General features: G+C 40.7%; 1 protein-coding gene across 1 annotated transcript in view; it reads right to left on the bottom strand.

The window, feature by feature from the left end:
• The window catches only part of ATP11B (ATPase phospholipid transporting 11B (putative)), a 59,530-nt gene extending 43,112 nt beyond the window's left edge, over positions 1 to 16,418 (bottom strand). Inside the window, exons 1-3 of the mRNA XM_075716833.1 lie at positions 16,302 to 16,418; positions 2,720 to 2,836; positions 1,805 to 1,894 (exon numbers count right to left, since the gene is read on the bottom strand). Coding sequence (XP_075572948.1) covers positions 1,805 to 1,894; positions 2,720 to 2,836; positions 16,302 to 16,418 — 324 coding nt within the window. The remainder of the gene's footprint in view (positions 1 to 1,804; positions 1,895 to 2,719; positions 2,837 to 16,301) is intronic.
• Positions 16,419 to 23,809: the final 7,391 nt, after the last annotated feature.

Below are 23,809 nucleotides of genomic sequence, written 5' to 3'. Positions count from 1 at the left end.
ATCTTGGTCACATGAGATTCATATGACAGAGAAGATACCATGGTGATAAACTTTTAAGGGCACCTTTGCCTTATAAAAAGAAAAAAAAATTAGATATTAATGAACTTCCAAACGTAATTTGAATAAACCCCGAATTCCATTCTAACAAATGAACAAAAATGACAGTGCTTTTCTTCTGTTTGGTTTCCAAGAATACAGATATATAGACAAAACACTTCCCATACAAATTAGTGCATCCACTTGAGTCATGGACTGAGAGAAGAACAGGAATACACTCTGAATAGAAGTTCTGCCTTTAGATCCGTATTTGTTCGTGGACATCACATTTAGATATTACTGAAGTCTAACAGTTTGAAAGGAACGTGACTCAAAATTTAGCTAAAGAGGTAAATTTGCATTAAAAAGAAACAAAAGCTTTAAAAATGCAACACCATCTGTGTTTATTGTAAGTAACATTTATGTTCTATCTCCAGCATGCCCCCATCTTCTTCATGCCATGATACGTTAAACAGCATGAAACATCATAACAGGAATGACTAAGTCAATATTCTTAACTAGGAAGATGGGATGGGCAACACATTCTGTTAGACTAAGGTAGAACTATACAACTTCAGTAACTCCCAACACAGGAATTTTCAGCCTACTAGAAAGTTCATTTTTTCTAAATGTTAAAGAACAAGAGCAAGGGACACAGGAGGCAATGGATTAAAAATTGCAGAAATGGCCCTGCTACTGACATCTTGCACAATCACAGACAAATCTTATGAACTCACTGTATTCCCATTTTCTGTCAAATGAGGTACCATTTTTTTCAAATACATACTGTAAGTGTTGGTTAATCACTGTGGAGGGCTGTACATGTTCAAAGCATTCTATTTTGTAATGGAAGAAAAGTTTGTGTACCCCAAAATCTTGTTTCTGTCTCAGATATTAATTGGTCTTTCAAAAATTATTATCTCTTCTTACAACCTCCCCCTCACTTATCCTTCATCTACCAAATCTGCAATAGCTCAACAGAATTCCAGTACAATTACAGAGTTGGAGGTGCAAAGATCACAGAAAATTTACAAACTGTCATACTTTTAATGTACTTGTGGATGTTCTTAATTAGAAGAAATACATTCTGCTACAAAAGCCACAGTAATTTTTCTGACCTATACGGTATCAACATCATCAACAGATGTCTTCAGAACTGACAAACTGTCAATCCTAGCTGTAAATTTTTATGTGTTCATTTTATCTGAACAAATTGAATTTGAGGATCTTAGAACTGTGTGACAACAGTGTGTTGAGTTACAAAAGCACGATTCCACCTACAATTAGAATATACAATAATCTGTGCTCAGCTCAAGAGCAAGGATGCTGCTCAATTTTATGCAAGAACTCACACAAGTTCACACTAACGTCCAAGAAGCACTTAAAAACACACAGAGTAAAACTCCTGGTTTAGTCAAACACCACCAATGGCCACAAAAAATCAAAAAGCATCTTTAGAATTTTATTACTAACTTAACAGATTTAAAATTGTATTTTGAGGCAGACAGTTGAGTCCCTGTGCTGGCAGTGCAATGGACTTTGAAGCTGCACACTTAAATATATTAGCATTCATGAAGATAAAACCTAAGGACAGTATTTAAACTTGGACATAATTCTTTTTGAAGTTATGTTAATTTCCCAGAGAAGCTGGAAATGTGTTGTTTTTATAGACAGAATATGTAAGTAGAGAAGTTAAAATTCAGAAAACAAATATCAGTGGCAGAATTTACGACATAAATTGCAATTTCCTGAGTGTTATTCAACTTACCTGAACCAAAAATATAATCAGAAAATAAAAGTTGGCTACTCTTCTGAACTGCTCAAATAAGTTTTTTGGAACAAAATTCCACACTGTATACTGAAGGGAAAAAAGGGAGAGAGAGAGAACAGCAGTTATGACATACTGAACAATTTTTCAGTTAAATTCAGTTCTGCTCTCATTAAACTCTCAAGCTAAATTTTTTCATTTTCCATCTCGCCTCACTCAAACCTTCTGGTCTACCCACACAGAACTGCTGTATCCAAATTTTTGTTTGTTTGTTTGTTTTGGTTTTTTTTAGTACAGCTAGCAGGGAAGCAGAGGTAGCAACTGCATTGCCTTTACAGTCAAAGTTTTAAATGTTCTCCTGCCAACTGGGATAGGAGAAGCTGGAGTCATCTGGCTGCTTGCATCCTGGCCAGCAGAGATTACTTCTTGCAGCCATAACTTTGCTACACTACAGCGACAAGACACATCCCCACCATCAGTTCTACTGATTCCAATCCAAGGTCACACTAGGAGGGAATCTGCTATTGCAGTCTGTTGCTGATTTATTTTATGCAGAGTACTAGCTTACAATTTCGCTGTTTTATAAATCCTCACAACCAGCTTCATCTTTCCTTTTAAGTGGTTCTGTGCATCACATCCAGACACTGGCAACACTGGTTTAAAACCTACTTGTCTTCAGAAATTCTGACCAACATGCTTAATTGTTCTGTACTTAGTCAGGTTCTGAGGAACAAGGGATGAGAGCAGGAGAAAAACTACATAGGAAGCAACCTTGCTTTTTCCTCAAACAAGTTTAGAGCTTGTTTCATTTTGAATATTGTAGATGCACCATTAGACACAATACACACACGCATATCCGCTACACAACTTAAGTAATATATCAAGTGGTTTTCCCATGACAAATTGATTCCTTACCTTGGATGATATGATTCTGTTGTCCGCAAACTTCTGAGGAACATAATGGCCATGCTGGGGAAAACGATTTGCTATATAAATAGTTCTTGTATCACTTTGGTGTGGTGGGTCAAAACCCTAAAACACAAAATTAAAAAAAAAGATGATCAAGAAAGACTACTTTATTAACTGTAGTTTTGTAAAATTGTTATCTTTGTGCTGAAAAATGATATCCAGATATCAAGCAGCAGTTTTAGAATAGCAGCTTTTGAATGGGAAACAAAATTAACATGTGAATTAAAGTCTGCTGTGTCCAGAGAATTTTCAAAACTTGGGGGGGACGGGGGACGGCGACGGACCTCAATTTTGAGGTTGTGTACTCATTCCATAAAGTGAAAGAAAAAATCCTAAGTCTCAAAAAGGATAGAAAATACTTGCTATCATGCAAACTTGAAGCCCTGCGAAACTTAAAAAAGAAGAAGCAGAAGTGTGGATGAAAATATATAAATTACAAAACCTCACAGCCACACTCATGATAACCCTAATAAAACAGATTATGAGAAAAGTAAAAGGTCAAAACAAACAAGTCATACTAGTATGCTGTGATAACTGGATTTTTGAAAAGAATCTCATCAGCTTAAAAACAAAAGCATATGCATCTGACTAGACAATAGTATTTTTCCAAACAAGTTCTATCTCCAAGAACTCACACTTTGTCTAAGCTCAAATGTGATTTCCTGCCATTACCACCAATTCATACACAAGCAGTAGCAACACTGAAAGCAAACTCATAAAAAAAAGGATAATCAGAAATACTTATCAATAGTTTCCTGCCAAAACATAAGATCTGAGTGAGGCCCCTTGGAACCAAAGCCCTGTTTCAGGTCTAATGGTCAGTATTTTCATCAACTGCCTCTGTGAGGGGAAGGGGGATACAGCTGTTGAATTTGCAGATGACACCACTTCAGGACTGCAAGAACAGCAAACGACAAGAAAAAATTCAAAATCACCTTGACCAACGAGACACATGGAAGACTGAAAAATACAGCAGTCGGGCACAATTAACTGCATCTACAAAAAGAGAATAAAAGCCCATAGAAGAGTTCTGTAGAAAAAGGTCAAAAGGCTATAGCTGATCACAGGCTGAATGTGAGTCAGTAATGTCATCCCATTGAGAAAAAGGCCTTCAGTACTAAGGAGGCTGGAGGAGGAGTGGGAGCCACGGTTGAAGCACTGTGAACCAACTGGACAGCATCCAGAGGAGTGGAACATGAGCCACAAGAGGTTCTGAAAGCATGACATATAACGCAAGGCTAAACAATCTAAAAAGCAAAGAGCAAACAAGTGAGGGTCAGTTAGCCTAGAGGAGAAGAAACTTGGGATATACTAGCACATCTTCTGATATACAAAAGACTGTTCCACCGAGAAAAGGGGTAATCTGAAGGACAAAGGAGAACAGAAGCAGGCTTAAGTTGCAGCTAGGAAAACTTAGTGTGGATATTGCAAAAACAAAAAAAAAATTCCTTTCTTATAAAAAGGAATAACTAAAAGCCAAAACAAGTCATGTGGGAAGGTTGCAATGTCTCTAACACAAGGGCTTATATCTAGGTCATTCAAATTTATCTTTAATTGAGCGTTTCCTGGGGCTACATGACTCACCAGAACCCTTCCTAGCTCTAAAGTTCTGACCTGACCTAACGTTCTGAAGCAGGTGATGGCAAAAGACAAAAAGCAAGACAGTAAAACAGTAATAATTCAGGTAACAGACCAAGAAAATCACTAAAATAGAAACAAAAAGCTTTAAGACATGCAAGAAACTAGTGAAATTAAATATGGAACTGTTAAGTTGTTCAATAGGGAATCTGATTGTCCAGAAAAGTGGTGAATTTCAGCCTGAGCGTCAGACATTCCTAATCTTAGAACCGACTTTGTGCTGTATACACAAAGTCTCCTTGTTCTTTGATGCCAAGTGAAAGGACAACTGATGAAACAGGTGGAAAGGGCATTACCAGTTCCACTACTGGAGGTGAGGAAAGCACCTTTGCAGTTGTATTGCTCCACTTGTGAAACCAGGCTCAGACCTCAATTCGTGCCAAATAAAAACTGACACTTCACAGAACTCCAACAGAAGATACTTCTGCACCAGTTAACTACAGAGGGTGATGAACAGCAAGCACAATGAGCTACATAAAAAATGGCTGGTATAACCAACCAAGAATTTTCTTTAATTGATAAAGTTCTCTAACACAGGGCATTAGGTATGTTCACATTCAGGATGGTGTCATATTAAAGGAATAATTAAAAAAATCCTCTCAAACATACAAATTTCTGTATTTGGGATCATTACTACAGAAACATTCTGCTTCAGAAAGAAAGAAGTCCAGAAGAAAGAAGGGAGAAAGAAAGGAAGGGAGATTTTTGAAAGAGATTTGAAGGAGAATAAACTTTAGATGACAAGCAGTGGGAGGCAACTCTAGTCACATGCTCCAGTGTGAAAGCGTGTTTAAAGATAAGTGTGGAGAAGGGAGACAAAAAGTAGATAGGGGAAAGGACTGGAAAGAATACATAGGATGCCAAAAGCAAAAAGAAAGGAACTGTTCACAACTCAAGAAATACAACTTCAAGAAAAGAAATACAAGCATGAAAGTAAGATGAAAAAAAGGTACCTGTTAAACACTGACACAAAATTTAAAAAGAGAACAATGTTTGTAGCAGAAGCATTTTGGATATCTGACATTAGTGACACATCATTTCAACCCAGAAGATGCCACAATAAAAGTGTTTTGCAAGCAAGAAAAAATGTGCTTAATTAGTAAGACTAGGTACACAGCTCTTTTCTATCTCAGAAAATGCCTGGCACTCACAAAATGCCAGACATCCTCACTTTGGAAAGTCATACTCTACAGCCTGAAAAAATTCCACTCTAAACCAAACAGATGTAAAGCAGGGAAAAAAACAGAAACAGCAAAGAAGAGACTGGCAGTCTTCTGACAGTGATACATGCTAATCTCCATGCCACTTGCTGAAAGTTATTAAAAGATAAATGAAAAATTTCAGAGTGACTAGTGTATCACTGAATTTTTTCCAAAGTAGAGATATGCCCCTTTTAGGCCACTATCTGAGCACCTGAAAGTTGATGAGTTTAATGACATTTTTATTATGAAGAGTAAAGACCTCCATACATCTCAAGCCTAAGTGCACGAGCACTTCTATCAGAGGAGAGAATACCTCCACTGAAGCAGACTCATCCGATTAAAAGCGAGGAATCTATTATCCAAATCAGAATCTCAGGCCATACGAGTTTACAGGTGCAGCTGTGGAGCTGAAACAGCTTAAAATGGTAGTCTATACACATTTTACTCTGTTTTGTTGAAATTTATCGTGGAGAAAGTGCAAAAGCTGTGCAGTCAGCAGATCTACGGAGATGGCAATGCCCAAGCAAGGCAGGCTGGGGACAAGAACCTCTTCAAGAAGTCAGAACTATGGTTGGAAGAGGACACATCCTTGACAACCTTTGTGACTTGACTGTAGGCACAGCAGGAAATAAGTGAGAGAGCTGGGAACAGAACCCAGGTTTCCTAAGTTTCATGCCTGTAACTATGAAAGATCATTTGAAATAGTACCTAACAACCCTGTCACCACATAATTAGCTGGTCAGATTGACCAAGCACATCTTCCAGAGAAATTTTAATTACTCATCTCTCCAAGGAAAATTCTGCACAGACGTTAAACTTAATTGTTCAAGAATCAAAATGCCTTTAACTTTTCTGTAACTACGGGGCTGGTTACAGACCCTGCTCCTGACGCAAAACTGATTTGTAGTCCAAATTTCTGCCCAGCAAAGGGATTTTGCATAATACCTATATGCAAGCCAGCACAGAGGTGCAGAAAGCACAGTGTTTCCTAATTTCACTTATTAGACAGTTCTTTCTCTTTCTAATGTAATTACCAAACTCAGCTGCAAAACTAGGGTAACATGCCCTTGTCAAAGGATTTCTACAGCTAAATAGCATGAGCAGAGAATCCCTAAATTAAATTTTGAGTCTTGCAAAAAGATTCAGTTGTCACCACTATCTTTCAACAAAAGTTACTTTTTCTGCAGTTATCTAGTGAAGTGATTTCTACTTAAAATCACTGCCTTTGTGACAAATAAAGCTGAGTTTATTACAAAACCTGGTATTTAAGGCTGCTTAATCAGGTGTATTACATGAATCAACTGTAAATAAAATAAAATTTGACCATAAGATTAAGTGACCAAAAAAAAATCTGTTTGATTTTTTTTCTTCCCTTTCAAGCCGCAAATTCAATCTAGATTTATTGGCTAACGTTCAGCCATTCAGCTGATTTATCAACATAAACCAGGCACTATCTACTCCTGGAATACAGCTCTCATATTTAATCCTCAATACACACCTCCCCAACAGAAATTCTGCACCCAGATAAACTTGATGTTTATTTTTGAAAATAGTCTAAACGAATGCCATTTACATACAACACACCGATGTTTGAGTCAAGCTGATTTATAAAGCACAAACCAAAATAACTTTTTGGAAGAAGAAAAAAAAAGAAAAAAAAGTGATTCGTAGTTTTCCTTTTTTTATTAATTTGTAACCAAAGTCAAACTCATCTTTACTAAACCTCTTCAGCAGTGATTTCATTAGTGTTCTAAAAGTTAGACAAAGACATTCTCTGTGTAATAATTAGGCTCCTTTAAAACAGCACAGAAAACACATCCTGGGGAACTGAGGAGAAATTTTTAACTGTGATGTTATTTCTTTCACAAAAGAAACGGGCTTCAACAGCCACCTCTCCTCCAAATAACCCCGTCCTACATTTTGTCTCCATCTCCACCATTGTGCTAGGAGAACTGCCCATGCAGCCACATGGTAAAGTGGACTGGAAAACTGATCCAACTGAAAGCCCACCATTTTCCCTTTTTTTTTTTTTTTTTTTTTAATGTATCAATTTCCCCAAAACAATTGCATCATCACGCCAATAGCCTGGTGGTATAACAAAAGGGTACAGTGTGGAAGAAGAGTTTTATATTGCTGCTGAGGAAGCATTATTAGCATGAACAACGAATTAGGCAACTGGAGAAACAGGCAGAGTAAGCAAAGGAGAAGCAGCACTACAAAAAAGAACTGCGCAAAGGAAGAGGCTGCCCTCTCAACACCTGCAAGCGTAAACAAGGCTGGGGGAAGCTTTCTCAGTCAACTTGTGGATACAGTATACACTATGTACTGCAGACGCTGATTTTTTAATAACCACCACTGAAAAGCTTAACTTATGTAGCATGCACGTATGCCCTCTCCACACATTCTACAGCACTGAGACAAGCAGAAATCCACAGATCTTTCAGCTAGGATTGGTGACATGAGATCAGCACACAACAAATCAATTACTGTTTCAAGCTTTGCAATACCTGCACCAAAAATTACAAATCATCCGACAAGCAATGTTTGCTTATGATTTGCATAAAGCTAGTATTCTTTAACATGATCTCCCAGTGTTTCTTATTCATCATTCACAGCTTTTCCAGGAAAAAAAGCAAAATTATGTTTGCTAAAAGAACTTCTGCTATGTGGCCAGTTTTCAGTGAAAGGGGTTTGAAAGAAGGATGTCTCAATTACAGGCTCTTCCTCCTTTCAAAAACCACACTGAACACTGCTAAAGAAAGTAGTAGGTTCCCCAAAAGCCCTGTGGACACCACGTACTAGTTAATAAAACTACTAAACAGAAGAAAACTCAGGCCTCAGGAAGCCTTTTTCCTAGGGATGTGACTGACTGACTGTGGCCGCAGAAATAAAACACATTTCCTGGCAGATAACCCAAAACCCTGCTATTACGCTGCTGCCAAGATATATTTTGATTAAAAATGTTTTGAGGAAATGGATTTTCTTGCTTTGGATTTTTTTCTGAATATACATGGAATACTTTTCCCTCCGTCAGATAAGATGAACTCTTCACACTCCATACACATTTTCAGAAGTCTGTGTAAATTTGTACTCAAACCAGTCAGCCAATAATTCTTGCAGTCATGTAACTGGGCAGTAGTCAAACTGAATTTGTCGTATCAAAGGTTAGTGTGAAGGAAGAAACAGTCTCTTACAGCAATTTTAAACGCTGCTCTAACAACTAAAGTAGTGAATCAGCTGACACACCCTGAGGTTTACACAGTGCCATGCAATTTGTTCCTCCTCTTTTAAACATCACTGCAGTAAAGAAATAAAACAGTATTAAAGTCATGCACAATTCATGCAACTTCCTCTTCCTGCTTACTGTATCTACAGTTGTTTAAAATATCTGGTAACAAATCATGCTGTAACCTCCTAGAAGACCTATAAACAGACTACATTATTTTGTGAAAACAAACACTCTAGGAAACAAGGCCTGAGAAATCATGATGCAATAATCCTTCCTTTCACAAAGTTAAAAAAATGTCTAGTACTGTATTTAGAAGTCATACTGGTGCTTGGAACAAAGTCCTAGTTACATTCAGCTCAAGTTGTTCTTATTTTGTCAAAATGCCCACAGAAATAACTTGGAAAAATCCCTACTTAAAAAGCCATCTATCTTCTTCTTATTTATCTGCAAAAATAACAATCAAGCTAAACTGGCCTCATTCACTGGTAACATACTTCCCTGTGCCAGTTTCTCTATTCAGGTGACTGATGCCAAACATATTGGTCTTCTAACATCAACAAAGTCAGAAAGGAAAAACAAGCTGAGCAGGCAAGTTAGGCTTTCTAACACAGCACTCAAAGACTGTTACAACATGTCTGGTTTCCATTAGTAGTGAAGAATTTTAAGAGAGATTTAGGCACACTGCTTAATTTTAAAATACCTCAACTTTGCATCAGTTAAGGAACCGGCTTTCTTTTAGATCACAGAATTGTTTAGGTTGGAAAAGACCTTTAAGATCATTCAGTCCAACCATTAGCCTAACACTACCAAGTCCACCACTAGGCCAATTAAGGAGAGAGGAACAATTAATTTCATGTTTCCTGGCTTGGTGGCTGGATAATTTTTTAATGAAAGTAAAACTAGGAATCATTAAGGTTGGAAAGGATCTCTAAGATCATCAGTCCAAACATCAACCCAACACCACCATGCCCACTAAACCATGTCCCAAAGTGCCACATCTACCCATTTTTTGAACACTTCCAGGGATGGGGACTCCACCACCTCTCTGGGCAGCCTGTTCCAAGGCTTGACCACTCCTTCCATGAAGAAATCTAAACCTCCCCTGACACAGCTTGAGGCCATTTCCTCTCATCCTATCACTAACTACCTGGGAGAAGAGCCCAACACCCACCTCACTACAACCTCCTTTCAGGGAGTTGCAGAGAGCGATAAGGTCTCCCCTCAGCCTCCTCTTCTCCAGGCTAAACAACCCCAGTTCCCTCAGCCACTCCTCATAAGACCTGTGCTCCAGACCCTTCACCAGCTTCGTTGCCCTTCTCTGGACACACTGCAACATCCCAATGTCCTTCTTGCACTGAGGGGCCCAAAACTGGACACAGTATTCCAGGTGCGGCCTCACCAGTGCGGAGCACAGGGGGACAATCACCTCCCTGCTCCTGCTGGCCACACTATTCCTGATACAAGCCAGGATGCTGTTGGCCTTCTTGGCCACCTGGGCACACTGCTGGCTCATGTTCAGCCGGCTGTCTACCAACACCCCCAGGTCCTTTTCAGCCAGGCAGCTTTCCAGCCACTCTTCCCAAGCCTGTAGCGTTGCATGGGGTTGTGCCCAAAGAGCAGGACCCAGCACTTGGCCTTGTTAAACCTCATACAGTTGGCCTCGGCCCATCGGTCCAGCCTGTCCAGGTCCCTCTGCAGGGCCATCCTACCCTCCAGCACATCAACACTCTCACCCAGTTTGGTGTCATCTGCAAACTTACTGAGGGCGCACTCAATCCCCTCATCCAGATCATTGATAAAGATACTAAACAAGACTGGCCCCAAAACAGAGCCCTGGAGAACACCGCTTGTGACTGGTCACCAACTGGATTTAACTCCACTCACCACCACTCTCTGGGCTCAGCCATCCAGCCAGTTTTTCTTATCCTCCCCTACTCCAAATCACAAAGCATACATTTACAAAGCATAATCCATTTTGGACATCATATGATAAAACAAACCTAACGCTTTATAAAAGCTATGTTTTTGTGACTGGCTTCAACTGGCTTCCAAGCTTTGCATTTTTTCTACAGGATTATTTGAATTCTTATCCAAATGCCTATAATACATTCCTCATTCTTTGCTTTACTTTAGGATGCTCCCTTTCACACTCAGACACACAGATTATGAAAATTATCAATAATGATCAGATCCAGTGATACTTTTGCTCTATTTCTTTAGCAGTGATTTTGTTAAGATTAAGAAAAAATTGTACACACCCATACAATTCTGGCAGTCAAACTCTGGACCAGGAAAATGTTATAGGACTAGTAATGTCAGTTCAAGCAAAATGAACTTAATGAGTTTTATCTGTCATTAACAGCTCAGCAAAAACCCGTGTATTTGTAGGGTGTCAAGGCACATCCAACTTTATCAATGTCCTCTAACTGCACAATCTGCACTATTTGGATACAATGGCAAGTTTTTTAAAAAATGGCTGTCTACACCAGTGCAGAGGGGAAAAAGTGCTAGTAATAAAAAATGAATTAGGAAATCAGTAAAGGAAAAGAAAATGATGGCAGAGTCTTCTGGCAAGAATCAAACATACACATGGCAAAGCAATCTGCACCAGAGGTGACAGACAACAGAGACTTTACAATAAATGTGTCTTCAACTCTAATAAAGAAAACAATTTAGTTAACATTCAGATTCTAAGAAGCAAGCCTGAATCTCAAAGACGTGGCTAGTGGCTCCCAAACTACTTTATAAGGCCATTCAGTTCTCTCTTTTTTCCTTAAAAAAAAAAGCATTATGATAAAGGTCCAAGAAGTCTAAGACAAGTTGAGGCTTGACAGTAGCTGTGGTCCAAAACATTTGGTCTTTTGCAGTGATTCCCAAAGCAGCCCATTGCTCTGAAGAAGTCGAAATGAAGATGCCTTTGAAGTTCCAACTACACAGTTTTCATTTCAGAACTAACAGTTTTCTTGTGTGGGCTCCAGCAGTTAGTTAACCTTATCTGCAGTATCATCTCCCTCTCAGACATGTGTACAGAGAGTAGGCAAAATTTTCAAAGCTGAAGGGTGACACCCATGAGGAGGCAACTATAGGGCATCATATTTTATAAAATAAGAATTGAGATCTCAAAAATCAATAGCCATTTTTAAGAACGTTGCTGAAAATATATAAAGTTCTTTGAACATGGAAAGTGCTACAAGTCTGCAATAATCAATCACACAGAAATAGCTGTTACTAAACAAAGTCACACTAAGAAATACAGAACCAATATAGTAAATGAAGCATTCAACACACAAATCCTTCATATACCTCGAATAACTATAGTATATAAAAAAAAAAAAATTTAAAAAATCTGGTTGTATCCTTTCTGCACATTCCCTGGATTTGCTTAAGTCATTTTATAGCAGAAATATTTTTCTTTGATTTTCAATATTAAATAAGGCATTCAAATCTGTGACAGGTTATGAACTTTGTTTTCACTTAAAATTGGAAAGCAGTTCCAGTTTTGTAGCTAGCACTTTCACCATATACAAAAACATTTGTCAAGTCCATGACAGGACAAATACAGAAGAATCATACATTCCTATGTGCACTATTATCTTATAATGAAATGTTGTTTACCCACTGCTCTGAAGAGTCATTTATAAAAATATTTTGCACAGGCATGAAGGGCTCCTCTTCTGGGCTAGTCATATAACAATTACCCCCCTTGAATATTGAAAACCACCATTTTCAATATTTAGATTGGTTCTAGTAGGCAACAGCCTTCCAGTAGGCTGATCAGCTCCTGCACTGCAAGTCTAATTCACATATTCTTTCAGTATGAAAAAAAACTTTTCAAAAAATTCTTCCCCCCAAACCACCCCTAGATAATAAATCTTAAGGCTTTTTCAAAATGTGTGCCAAAATTATACTGACAATTGCTCTGACAGTTGTTGCTCAACAAATTTAATGGGAAGATAATTTAGTTCATAGCTAGAACTGTCTAGCTCTTCCTTTTAACATGCCTGATAAAGCCTGCTCTGTAAAACTTAACATTACAGTTTTGAGTCTACTCCATTCATTGAATATCACTAAGTTTTCATTCCATTTCAAACTTGATTTATGATCTAAGTATCAGTTTAAGGTCCTGCTTTCAGTCTACAAACTAGTTCATCCTTAAAGCTTGCTAAATCTTAAGCTTCTTTTCTATTTTGTTACAATTGTTTTTACAAACAGATACGTAAATATCTGCAAAAATTAGCACAGCCATCCATAAAACTAGTACAAAAATGTGCAAAGCGGAGAGTAACAAAATGTAACAACATATAACAAAATATACTTTGTGGTATAAACCATATAAAACTTCTTTCCCTGGCATAATATTTCAGGATGAAAACAAGCAGCTTGCCTTTTGTCTACATCATTATCTCTCCTTCCCATTTACAGGAAAGTTACCCTTTCCCATGCTTATTTTTACTCAAAGTAAACAAGAAAAAAAAAATCCTCTTAAGTCACAGTATGTGGGAGGCCAAGGAATTGCAGGGTTTTGTTTTTTAAATCACGGTGTAGCTGTCAGTCCTGCTTTCTCTCTTTTCTACCATGGTCTACTATTGCTAAGTGGTTTTTTTTCCAACAGCAGTTGAAAAGAGATTTGTATAGAAAAAAAAAAGTCTAGCTGCAAATGTGTCACCTGTGTTTAGCTGCAAGATATGACCTTGCGTTTACAGAGGCACTTTGTCATATCTATTTTGCTGCAGTTCTTATCTGCTGGCTTACAAACAGATTTTGTGCCAGAAATTAAAGGATTTTTTTTAGAGGTCTGCTGTAGATACCTTTTTCCCAGCAACATAGTTGCAAAACCAGTCATAACTACTGAGGACACCACAAGATGATTAAGAAAACCAGATGGCAGATCACTAGTGAAAGGCACAAGTCACGATGCTTTTAATGAAATTTAAATGCATTATTACATTTCTCTCTTATAACTCCTATCTTTCCACCCCAGAAGAAAGCAAATAAAACTTTTAATGAAATCAGCCAACCCATCCAAAACTAGAAAAACAAATACTAATGTTATCCGAAACACATGTTGAATGTTACTAAATTCAGGACATTTTACTTGCCTTACATTATGAATTTTACCTTCTGATGAGAGTTCAGAGGCAATATCTTACCAATAACAGAGGCATCCACCCTGACCATCCATCTATCCCACCAGATACTACCTACTGACCAGAACACAAAAAGCTTTTGCTCCTTGTCAACAAAACAATACTCTTCTCCCTCAGCCACATAAAACACAAACAGACAGTAGCTATTAAGGGAGCAGGACCCTGTTAGTGCAGGAATATAATACAGTCAATGAAATGGTCATATTATTGTGTGACAAGTGGAAGCTTGGCACAGTAAAAATCCACTGCTTAAAAGGCTCATGGCTACGAAAAGAAAAAAAGGATTCGACAAGATACAGGTCAAACATCGAAGTCTCACAGAAGAAAGGCAGCACATCAGACAACCCTCATTTTCCCGTTTTTAAAATGGTCTTCAAAAGAAACAGCATCAAGACTGGTTTGATTAGGTTTTGGTAGGCAGTTTTTACATTTAGAGTTTAATTTTTATGAGATAAGATCTAAAAATTAAACACAGGACACAACGGATGTCTCCGTTTGGAGCGGACTGCTGGCTGAAGACAGGGCCAGGTTCTGCACGCTTTGGAACACACTGTGCTGCAAATGGATTAGCCTTCAACAGTCACAGAATATGAAAAGAAAATAAGGTTAAAAGACCCAAACACAATGGGAGGACTAGTCCAGCAGATTACAGATCTCTACCAAAAAACAGGGCCGCGTTTTCTCCTGTGTGAAGTTACACGATGGGGGTCATTAACCCCCGGTTCTCAAACTACTCTAACCAAAGCAGTGCAAGCTTTGGGCTGTTCTCACACTCCTCTCACTCACTCTTCAGTGACAATACAGAAGGTATTAGCCGGGCAGTCTGAACCAGAGGAACTCTTTTGAGCAAGTACGCATTTATTTTTTTTAGTATACAATAACAAACACCCATTTAATTTTAGCCAAAAAGGGGAACAGGCTTCAATGACAAGTAAGAAAAGTGGGTAAACTCTGCTCCAGAAAAGCAATGTGATTTCAGAAGCGAGGATTCTCAGTCATTGGATTAATTCAAAGTACTTTCAGTATTCAAAAGTACAGGGAATTCTCGGGGGGGAGTTAACTGCATTGATTCGATTCTACAAAACGATTAAGTGAAAGTAATACACATATGGCAGTGCAAACAATGAGATCAAATGCTGTCCGCCTTGTTCAGAATGCCGATAACCGCAGGTTATCACAGAATACCATCTGCCCCTCTCAGAACATCTCAACAGATATGAACACCTGGAAGGAAAGTGAAGGACATCCCAAACATACAGTCCTCTAGTGCCAATCTATTCAAGGACACTTCCCTTGGTAGTAGAAGAAACTTTTCATTAGAACGCATCCAAAAAATGAACAAGAACACTCCTACAGACATTGACCAGGGCGGGGGGCTGCGAGGTGCGACAGGGACAACCAAGACAAAACAGTCAAAACCATTCCCTGTGATCACCTCTCAGTGCAGGCTATGTAGAGCTTTTGGACTAGATGAACTCCTGATGTCCCTCCCAATCTGAACCTTCCTATAACCATGAAATAAAATAGTCTCATAATTAGCTTTCCCAGTCAAAAGACATCAATCCAAAGGAATTAATCTATACATATTGCCTTTGACTTGCAGTTAAATATCAAAGCTGTATTTGCCTGAATAACTTGCTCTGCATAGCATAAAAGTTGTTGTCAGTGCACAACAGCATTTAGGTTCTTAAATTGTAGGAAGATACTCTGCCAAATACATCATAATTCTGCTTCTCTTGATCTGTCATGTATAAAAGAGGGACCAGGCAGGTAACTCTTAGGTCTCCTCCATGCAGTACCTTCCGTACATCATTGCACTGTGACCTAAACAGATCACAAGGCTCAAACTCCACACAATAGCAACCAGAAGGGAAGTCCAGAGACCCTTCTTCACTTGACAGGACTAACAGTTTAAAATTACACAGCTAAGATCATACATACAAGGGTATTCTATCACAATTTTTGGAGACCTCCTTGCCAGACATCTGAAGTTGTCATTACTTTCTGTTAATACCACTGCAACAGCTCCTACACTCCCTGTACACACTCATTAGCACAGCCCAAACCATCATAAATCTATCAAACTAGAAGTGGTACAGAAAGTCACTGAGCATTACAAAATGCCACCTTTTACTCTTGTTTTGTACTGGTACTGCAAAAACTTGACCAGGAGAGCCACAATAGCGCTCTGCTGTACTCAGATCAGCTATGTAGTCTAACCTAATATTTTCTAATATTTAGAAATGCAATAAAAATGTAGTGTAGAAACTATTCCTGAGTATTAACGATGCTTCCTATCAACTGTTGTTTACCCAGCTGCTTTTTTCAAGCAGAGCTGGCTGTGCCTGTGGTGTTATGCAACCCTCAGCAAAGCCACACGCCTGCTGGCTTTCTGAGATCTCAAGGTAACAGAGCTGGAACTCGGGCATCTTTCCGGCTCAAAGCTTGTCTTTGAAATAAATCAGGGCATTTTACTCAAAACAATGAATTGTACTCCATTTGTCTATACATTTTTTTTTAGTACTAAAACTTAAGCACTTCCAACTACTAACTAGATAACGGTATTATTACAATATCAACCAGAAAGTTGCATGCTGTTAATGACTTACTACAGTTTCTTTAGTACGGGACAGCATTAGGCGAACAAAACCTGATAAACTGTCTGTGTAGGGTGGTGTTAATTGTTCCTGAGCAAACAAAGCAGACTGAAGGCCAAGATACCAAAACTGACAATTTGTAAGAGAGTGCCACATAGGCACTGAAGACTGAGCAATAGTATTACTGTCACCAATTCCTGTTATACGACAAATCACTGAAAAGACAAATAATACCTCAGAAGATTGTTTTGGACTTGTACGACCGTAATAAAGAAGTCTTACCTTCTCAGCATGTCTCCTGTTCTCAGAGGATCAATCACCCCTTTATGTAGCTGTAACAGGCATGCATAGATCTTCACAGACTAAAGCACAAAGTCCCCACTTGAAGTACTTAGCTGAAATAATTTGAATTCCATACCAGGTCCTCTTATCGCTTACTTCTAACACCACCTGTTTCATTTTCCCTGCCCCTTTTACAACTCTTGAGAACACAAGTTCACAAGACCATATACACTCAGGACAACCTCACTAATTAGTATACAAAATACTGTCCTCTTAAACAAACAAGAAATTGCAAAACATCAGTTGGTTTCGTACAACGAGTACTTAACTACCTAAAAGCACCTTCAGCAAAGTACCAGCCCCTCCCCCTTTCCCCAATCCCTTGCTACTTTCCAACATTTCTGCACACCAACGTTTTTCTTTTGTACTACTACAACATCCCACTTAAATCACTCCCACATATTTGCCTGGTTCCAACCCTCCTGCACAGAACACTTTTTACAAAACCTGTTGCCACATCAAGCACAGGTACGAATACACACACTAAAGGCATCCAAACCCACACATTCTTCTCTTCTCCTATCAGAAATAAATCAGACACAGATTTTGCCACCCTTGAATTCAACTATTTCTGCCACCCCACCCTTCCCACTGGCTCTGATTATTTTCTCAGCATCTTTCCCCAGGTTCTCGGCCCTTTGACATTCTTTCAGAAACTAAAGATCACTGACAATACAAAGAAGCAAACATGTGGTGGGATCTACGTTAAACCAACGATTACGCACAGAGATGAGTTGTCTGAGCGTCTCTCAGAAGAAACATGCAGTGTGAAACTGCCATTTTTTATCTTTATGAGCTGTGAAACAAGCAAGCCATTAACGTCAAATGGTGAGGTTTATAGAAAACAAAACACGAAACATGTATCATTGCAATATTTTTTTCCTTAGTACCATATTTAAACGTCTGTTCAAGCATCTTGACTTTTTATTATCCCATTCTACTACACTAATCCTTCCCTGTCAAAACTAGCACAAGTTTTAAACAGTTACTTCCCCATCAAACAGTTTCCTTTAGAAGAACAAAAACCTCTTAGTGCTAGGTTTACTGCTCATGTTGTTACCCTAAGCTTTTACTTTCTCTTAAGGGCAAATATATTTCAGGAAAGCTGGTCAGTGTACTCACAGGGAGAAAAGCAACCATGTCCGATACATGAATTCCTAGTACTGATGCAGTCCTAATCTAAACTCTACAGAAGACAGCATAATGCTGCTCTAAAAACCACACATACAAACCTCAAGCCACCTTCAAGGGGAAAAAAATTATATGTTACACCAAACAGGTTTTATTCTAAAAAACATGTGTATGGCAGTAACAGAAGAGTGCAGTCAGAGCTCAGACAGAGCAATTAATTTCCAGGACAATAACTCTTGGCGTCACACCAAGCCAGTGAGCACTGTCAAAATGACATTGATGCCATCACCACAAGCTCTGTGCTTCAGACACAGATCTGGGAAAATCTATGGGCCATGGGAAAGGAGGTGGTGGTGGGGGAAACAACACCAAAATTATCTTTTTTTGTAAAAAGTCATGTCATAAATTGATCAGTGAGACAGAAGCTTTAACCATTAAGATATAAAAACCTAACTAATTAAGTTCTCATACCAACCTGCGCAACATCTGTGATGCAAAGTAACTCCAATGAACGGAAAAAGCAAGTTTGTAAATACATAATTCAGAAAGAATTTCTCCCTTTGAGAAAATGGAAGAGAAATAATGCTGGAGGTGGCAGGAAGCTGGCCAATACTTGAAACAAAACCTCCAAACTCAATGTACTTCCCTGCTACAGCACCACAGACATGACAGTCACGGCAGCCTTATTTCCCTTGCATGCTATAATGTAAGCTATAATACCAGCACACCAAGTAGCGCCTATTTAGAGAGAGCGCCTTTATCTGCAGCCTTTTTCAAGTGGTTTCCTCCGCGAAAAGCATTTCACGGATGTTTTCCTCCTATTTCTCGTCACTTTGAAAGCCTTAACACACACGCAGCAGCAGCGGCTGCAAAGCTCTCAGGTACAGGGAAATAAAGGAGACAGGCGTACATCAGGTGAAAAAGCCTTGAAAGATTTCGCAACGTGAAGGAGGAAGAGAGGCCAGCAAATCCCTGAAGTGTCCGTCCACAGAAAAAGGCGCCGTCATTCCTCCCTGAAAAGAAGTTTGAGCCCTTCCCGAAGGGGGCCACAGGTAAGGGAATGCGCTTTCCTCTGCCAACAGGGTTTCAAGGAAAGAAAAAAAAAACCAAAAACCAAACCAAAACCCAAACCAAAACCAACCCCCCCCCCCCCAAAAAAAAAACCCAACACCCAAACCCTCCGATACGTCTTGAAAATAAGATTTAAAAACATGACAGTCGCGATCCAAGTGAAGCCCGCAGGTCTCCCCAGCCTGCACCCGCCCCGCTCCGGGCAGCGGGGCACTCTCCTCCCTCACACGCTCCCCCTCAGCCCGGCCGCCCGCACCCCCGCCTCCTCCGGGGAACCCGCGGCCGCAGCGGCCCGGGCAGAGCCGGCGGGACGGGGCCGCTCTGGAGGGCCGGGCCGGGCCGGGCCGGGCCGGGCGGAGGCGAGAGGCCGCCCGGCCCGGGGGTGCGCGGGGTGCAGGGGAAGCCGCCGGCCGCGGCCCTCCCGACCCGCGGCGGCGGGAGGCACCTACCAGCTGCTGCCGGACCCACCGCAACATCCCCGGCGGCGCGGGTCGCGGCGCCCGCGGCGGGGCCCCCTCGGCAGTGCCGCGCCCTCCGCTGTCGTCGCCGCCGCCTCAGGCCAGCCGCCCGCCGCGGCTCCTCTCCATGGCGCAGGGGCCCGACGCCGAGTTAGGAGCGGCACAGCCCCCCCGGCGCCCGCAGCCGCCGCGGCTGCCGGCGCCCCGCCGCCGCCATCACAGGGCCGCCGCTGACACCCCGCGGCTCGCGGCGCTGCGCCCGCCCCCGGGAAGTGACGTCTGAGGGCAGGGGCAGGCGGGAAGAGTTTTGGGGTGTGGCGGGAGGGAGGAGGGGACGGGGGTGAGGGGACGGAGCAAGGGGGCGAGGGGACGGAGCGAGGGGGCGAGGGGACGGAGCAAGGGGGCGAAGCGCCTGAGCCGCCCCGGGCCGTGTCTGCCCCTCGCTGGTGCTGATTTCTTCCCCGCCCCGCGGTGCCGGTTCTGGATCGCCAGGGCCATCCGTGGGCCCGAGTGACCCGAGTCCAAGCAGCCTCCTGCAGGGACTTGGACGGGGGTGGCCTGGAAAAAATCCCACCCTCCCCATAGAGGAGCTCCGGTCGCAGGCTGTCAGGTCTCTGGGGCCCTCAGCCAGGGCCTCAGCATCCCTGGGACTCCCCTTTTCTAGTGAAGTGAAGCTACTCCACGAGTTCATTATTTTTATCTTTGTTTTCTCGTAACAAAATGCAAAACATGCACATGTTGGAATCAAGGCTTTGAAAAGAGGCCTGAAAAACACTGATTTAAACTTGAAAAGCAAGTGCACAGTGTGTAGGTATCCCAAAGCAAAGTGCACGTGCTGGGAGGATCTGGCACCTTCCTCCCTCCCTGCCACCAGCAGTGTTGTGCTAAGCTGCTGCTTGGTTAAAATTGAATGTTGAAATGTGTTGATGTCAGGCAGTGATCTCTTTGAAATCTTCCATTTTGCTCTGGAAACAGCTACTACTTAGGAAAAGAAAACAGTGTTCAGCTTCAAACATGCACACTGATACAAGTCTGCAGCTTCTGGGCCAGTGTGGCTAAGAACTAAAGGAGATTATTTTAAGCAGTAAATACCTGGGTATTTGTGGCTGAATACTGATGTCAGTGAAGTCAATGACAACTTTGAGACTGACTTAAAGAGAAGTCTTTTTGCGTGTGAAGATCAGAGTACTATTCCTGCCGCTCCCATTTGTTTCCAGGTAATTATGATATATCGCAACGAATCATAATCGTATCTGCCATAGGGCTAATGTAGTTTTTAGTGTTCAGTCAGAAATTTAGAACACCGTTCAGGATTTAAGATAGATGATATAATGTCTGAACAACTGAATCTTACGGTGAATGCTGATGGTTTAAGCATCTGCATTTAATTAGAAAAATAACCTTAAAACAGTGAAGAATAAGACTCTTTTTATCAGGCACTTAGGAAAGCTAATGTTAGCAAAACTCTGTATTAAATGCTAGCCATTATTTCAAAACATTTAAATACATCAAAGCTGAGTTTCAAACAGCTTGCACTACCCTATTCATCTAATGTGAAGTCTAAAATAACAGAGTGATTTCATAGCTATGGCACGTTGCCTGGAGAGTGGCCTTAAGCCAGAAGCTTAACTGATATGCTCAATATTCTTGTGCTCCTCCTTTATCCTCAGATGTAGAACAGGGTCCTGACCACTACACGCAAAAAATTGTATGCCATTTCTCTGAAGTGCAAGTATGTTTGTTGCTGTGTCCCTGCCAAATTCAAGTACGAGTTGCACTTTCCGCAAGCCTCGACGTCCATGGCTTGCAGTTATGTTACATAAAGCTACTTTGTGCTTCCTGTTCCACATTGCTGTAATGATACTATTTCACCAGACAAAACTTCCAAGTGATTTGAACCCTGCAGTTTGTATTTTTCACTTTGAAAAGCATATATTTTAGTGGATGAAAATATATTGATAGGATGACCTTATTTTGCTGTGTGCGGCAGAAGGCTCTGACCACATTCCTTTTCCAATATACAGGAAAATTCCACCAGAATAATATCCTTGCCTAGCATTATGGCTAGTAAAACTTTGCATCTTTTAAATTGTTCAAAAACCCACACTAGACATTTATGAAGTTTCATCTCACCCTTGAGAGGTAAATAGTTTTCAGAAGAGAAAAATAGGAGTAGAGCAGCCAAGCCAGATATTGATTAGCCAGTAACACTCCAGAACTTCTGAAATCAAAGGTCAACTGTATTAAGAATTAAGATTCCCATAGCAGAGATCCCACTTTAAAATATTGCCCTGAAGCCTCACCTGAATTCACACAGCTGGCTTACACAGGAAAAAAAGCAACTGCCAAAGAAAAAAGTCACCTTCTGATATGAAGATTAGGTGTAACCCATCGCTTAGGCTTTCTTGATGAGGCTCCAAGCTTTCCAGCTAAGTATCTATGAGAGCAACAATTTCAGATGTTTGTTTAGCAAGATGAGGACACAAATGTTGTCTGATATAAAAATGTGTGCACAAACATAAAAGCACACACTTAAATGTTATGTCCAGCAAACTTTTAATTATATGTGCATGAGTAATTCTTATGTAACTAATGGTACTACTTTTAGGTTTATAAAATGAAACATTGGTGACCACAGAATCATTGCCCAAACATGCAAAATTTTCAAATTGACATTGGGGCTGCTGATGTTACTCCCTGAGCTTGTTCTTGTGTGAGACATTCATGCATTTCCATTATTATTGAACAGTGTTTTGGGGCCATTCTTCAGCAGGAGCTGGTGAAGTGGTGGCATGCTGTATGGCTGTATGGCCACATCTCGTAGATGATGAGATGAGATGAGATGAGATTGAGATGAGATGAGATGAGATGGAAATATGGCACTGATGCCAGCAGGTGAGCTGCCTCCAGCATACCTGCCTTTGAAAACTTTTCAGCTTGGTAGCTGAACCTTTTCCCCTGCCATATCCCTGGGTGTACCAGCCAAATCCCAAGTTGCTGCCACAGTGCAAACAAGGCACACGGTAGCAAAGGGGGCCAGTGCACTCTGGAGCACTCGGCCGCGTGGCAGAGAGGCAGCCCAGGTCTTGTATTGCTGCTAGTGAGCACCAGCGTCCTTTGGGGCCAAACAGAAAAACAGCAAAGCTGAAGAGGAGTGGAGCAGGGATGTAGGTTTGTGTAGCAAAGGACTAGTAACAGCTCTTACAGTTCACCGTTTTCCTGGTGGAGAATTCGTCTCACTCATTATTTCGTTTTTAATTAAGTATTTTGTTGTTTCTTTAAATGAGTGTTTTAATCTATGCATTATTTACTTAGGCAACTACGGTGCTAATTAGAAATGTACACTAACTATAAAAATGCCCGGTTTGTTTCTAATCCATAGAGAGAAAGAGCTGCCCGAGAGACACAGGGTTTCTTCAAGGCATCTTTATTCCACAGGCATTCAATTACTGGCTGAAGCACCAATTATATATAGATAACCAGTGGCTAATTTTCAGTCACAAGGCCCTTCATCTAAACTCACATGTGGATTCTTGCCTAGAGCAACCAGTCTTCAGGGAAAAACTAAAAGAGTTAGAAAATGAGCAGAGCTTTTTAAAGGAAAACGTTGTGCGTAGTTTGTTGTTCCTTTTTTGTGCCCTGCAAGAAAACAGATCAGATTAAATTACAGGATGCACAAGGTGACATTTCCAAGACACACACTGGATCTACACAATAGTGCATTATTTTGTTATTTCTTCATCTTACCCATTCTTTCAATTGCTAAAACCTGGATCCTGACGTAAAACCTCACCTTTCTATTATTGTTTTTTTTCTTTTCACTTGAAAGCTTTGTTTACAGTTTAGAGCTTCAACTTCTACCCAACACATGAAGCTCAACAGAGCTGGATCCCAGAATGCCAGGTTAGGGGCTCCATGCGGCTTGCAGACCGTCAAACCTGTGAGGTCCCCTGCACGCACACAGAGGACTTTGCACTGCGCCACACTCCACAAAAAGACGCTCTGCACTTACATGATCTCCTGGCTGTGTGGAATAGCCTGACCTGCTAAATGTACGTCGGAGAGTTTAGGGTCAGTGCTACCCAGTTTGCAAGGCCCCAAGATAACAGCGAGCTGTGGAAAATGTTATAGCTCATCCTCCCTTTCAGCCTCACTGTTAACTTTTTAATTATGTGTTGCCTGTAAGCCATAATATTTGGCTTGTGGCTTTCTCTAGAACTA

The sequence above is a fragment of the Pelecanus crispus genome, chromosome 9 (assembly GCF_030463565.1).
Source record: "Pelecanus crispus isolate bPelCri1 chromosome 9, bPelCri1.pri, whole genome shotgun sequence".
Classification (NCBI taxonomy): Eukaryota; Metazoa; Chordata; class Aves; order Pelecaniformes; family Pelecanidae; genus Pelecanus; species Pelecanus crispus.
The sequence above is the reverse complement of the archived record's forward strand: the minus strand, read 5'-3'. Positions and strand labels throughout refer to the sequence as shown.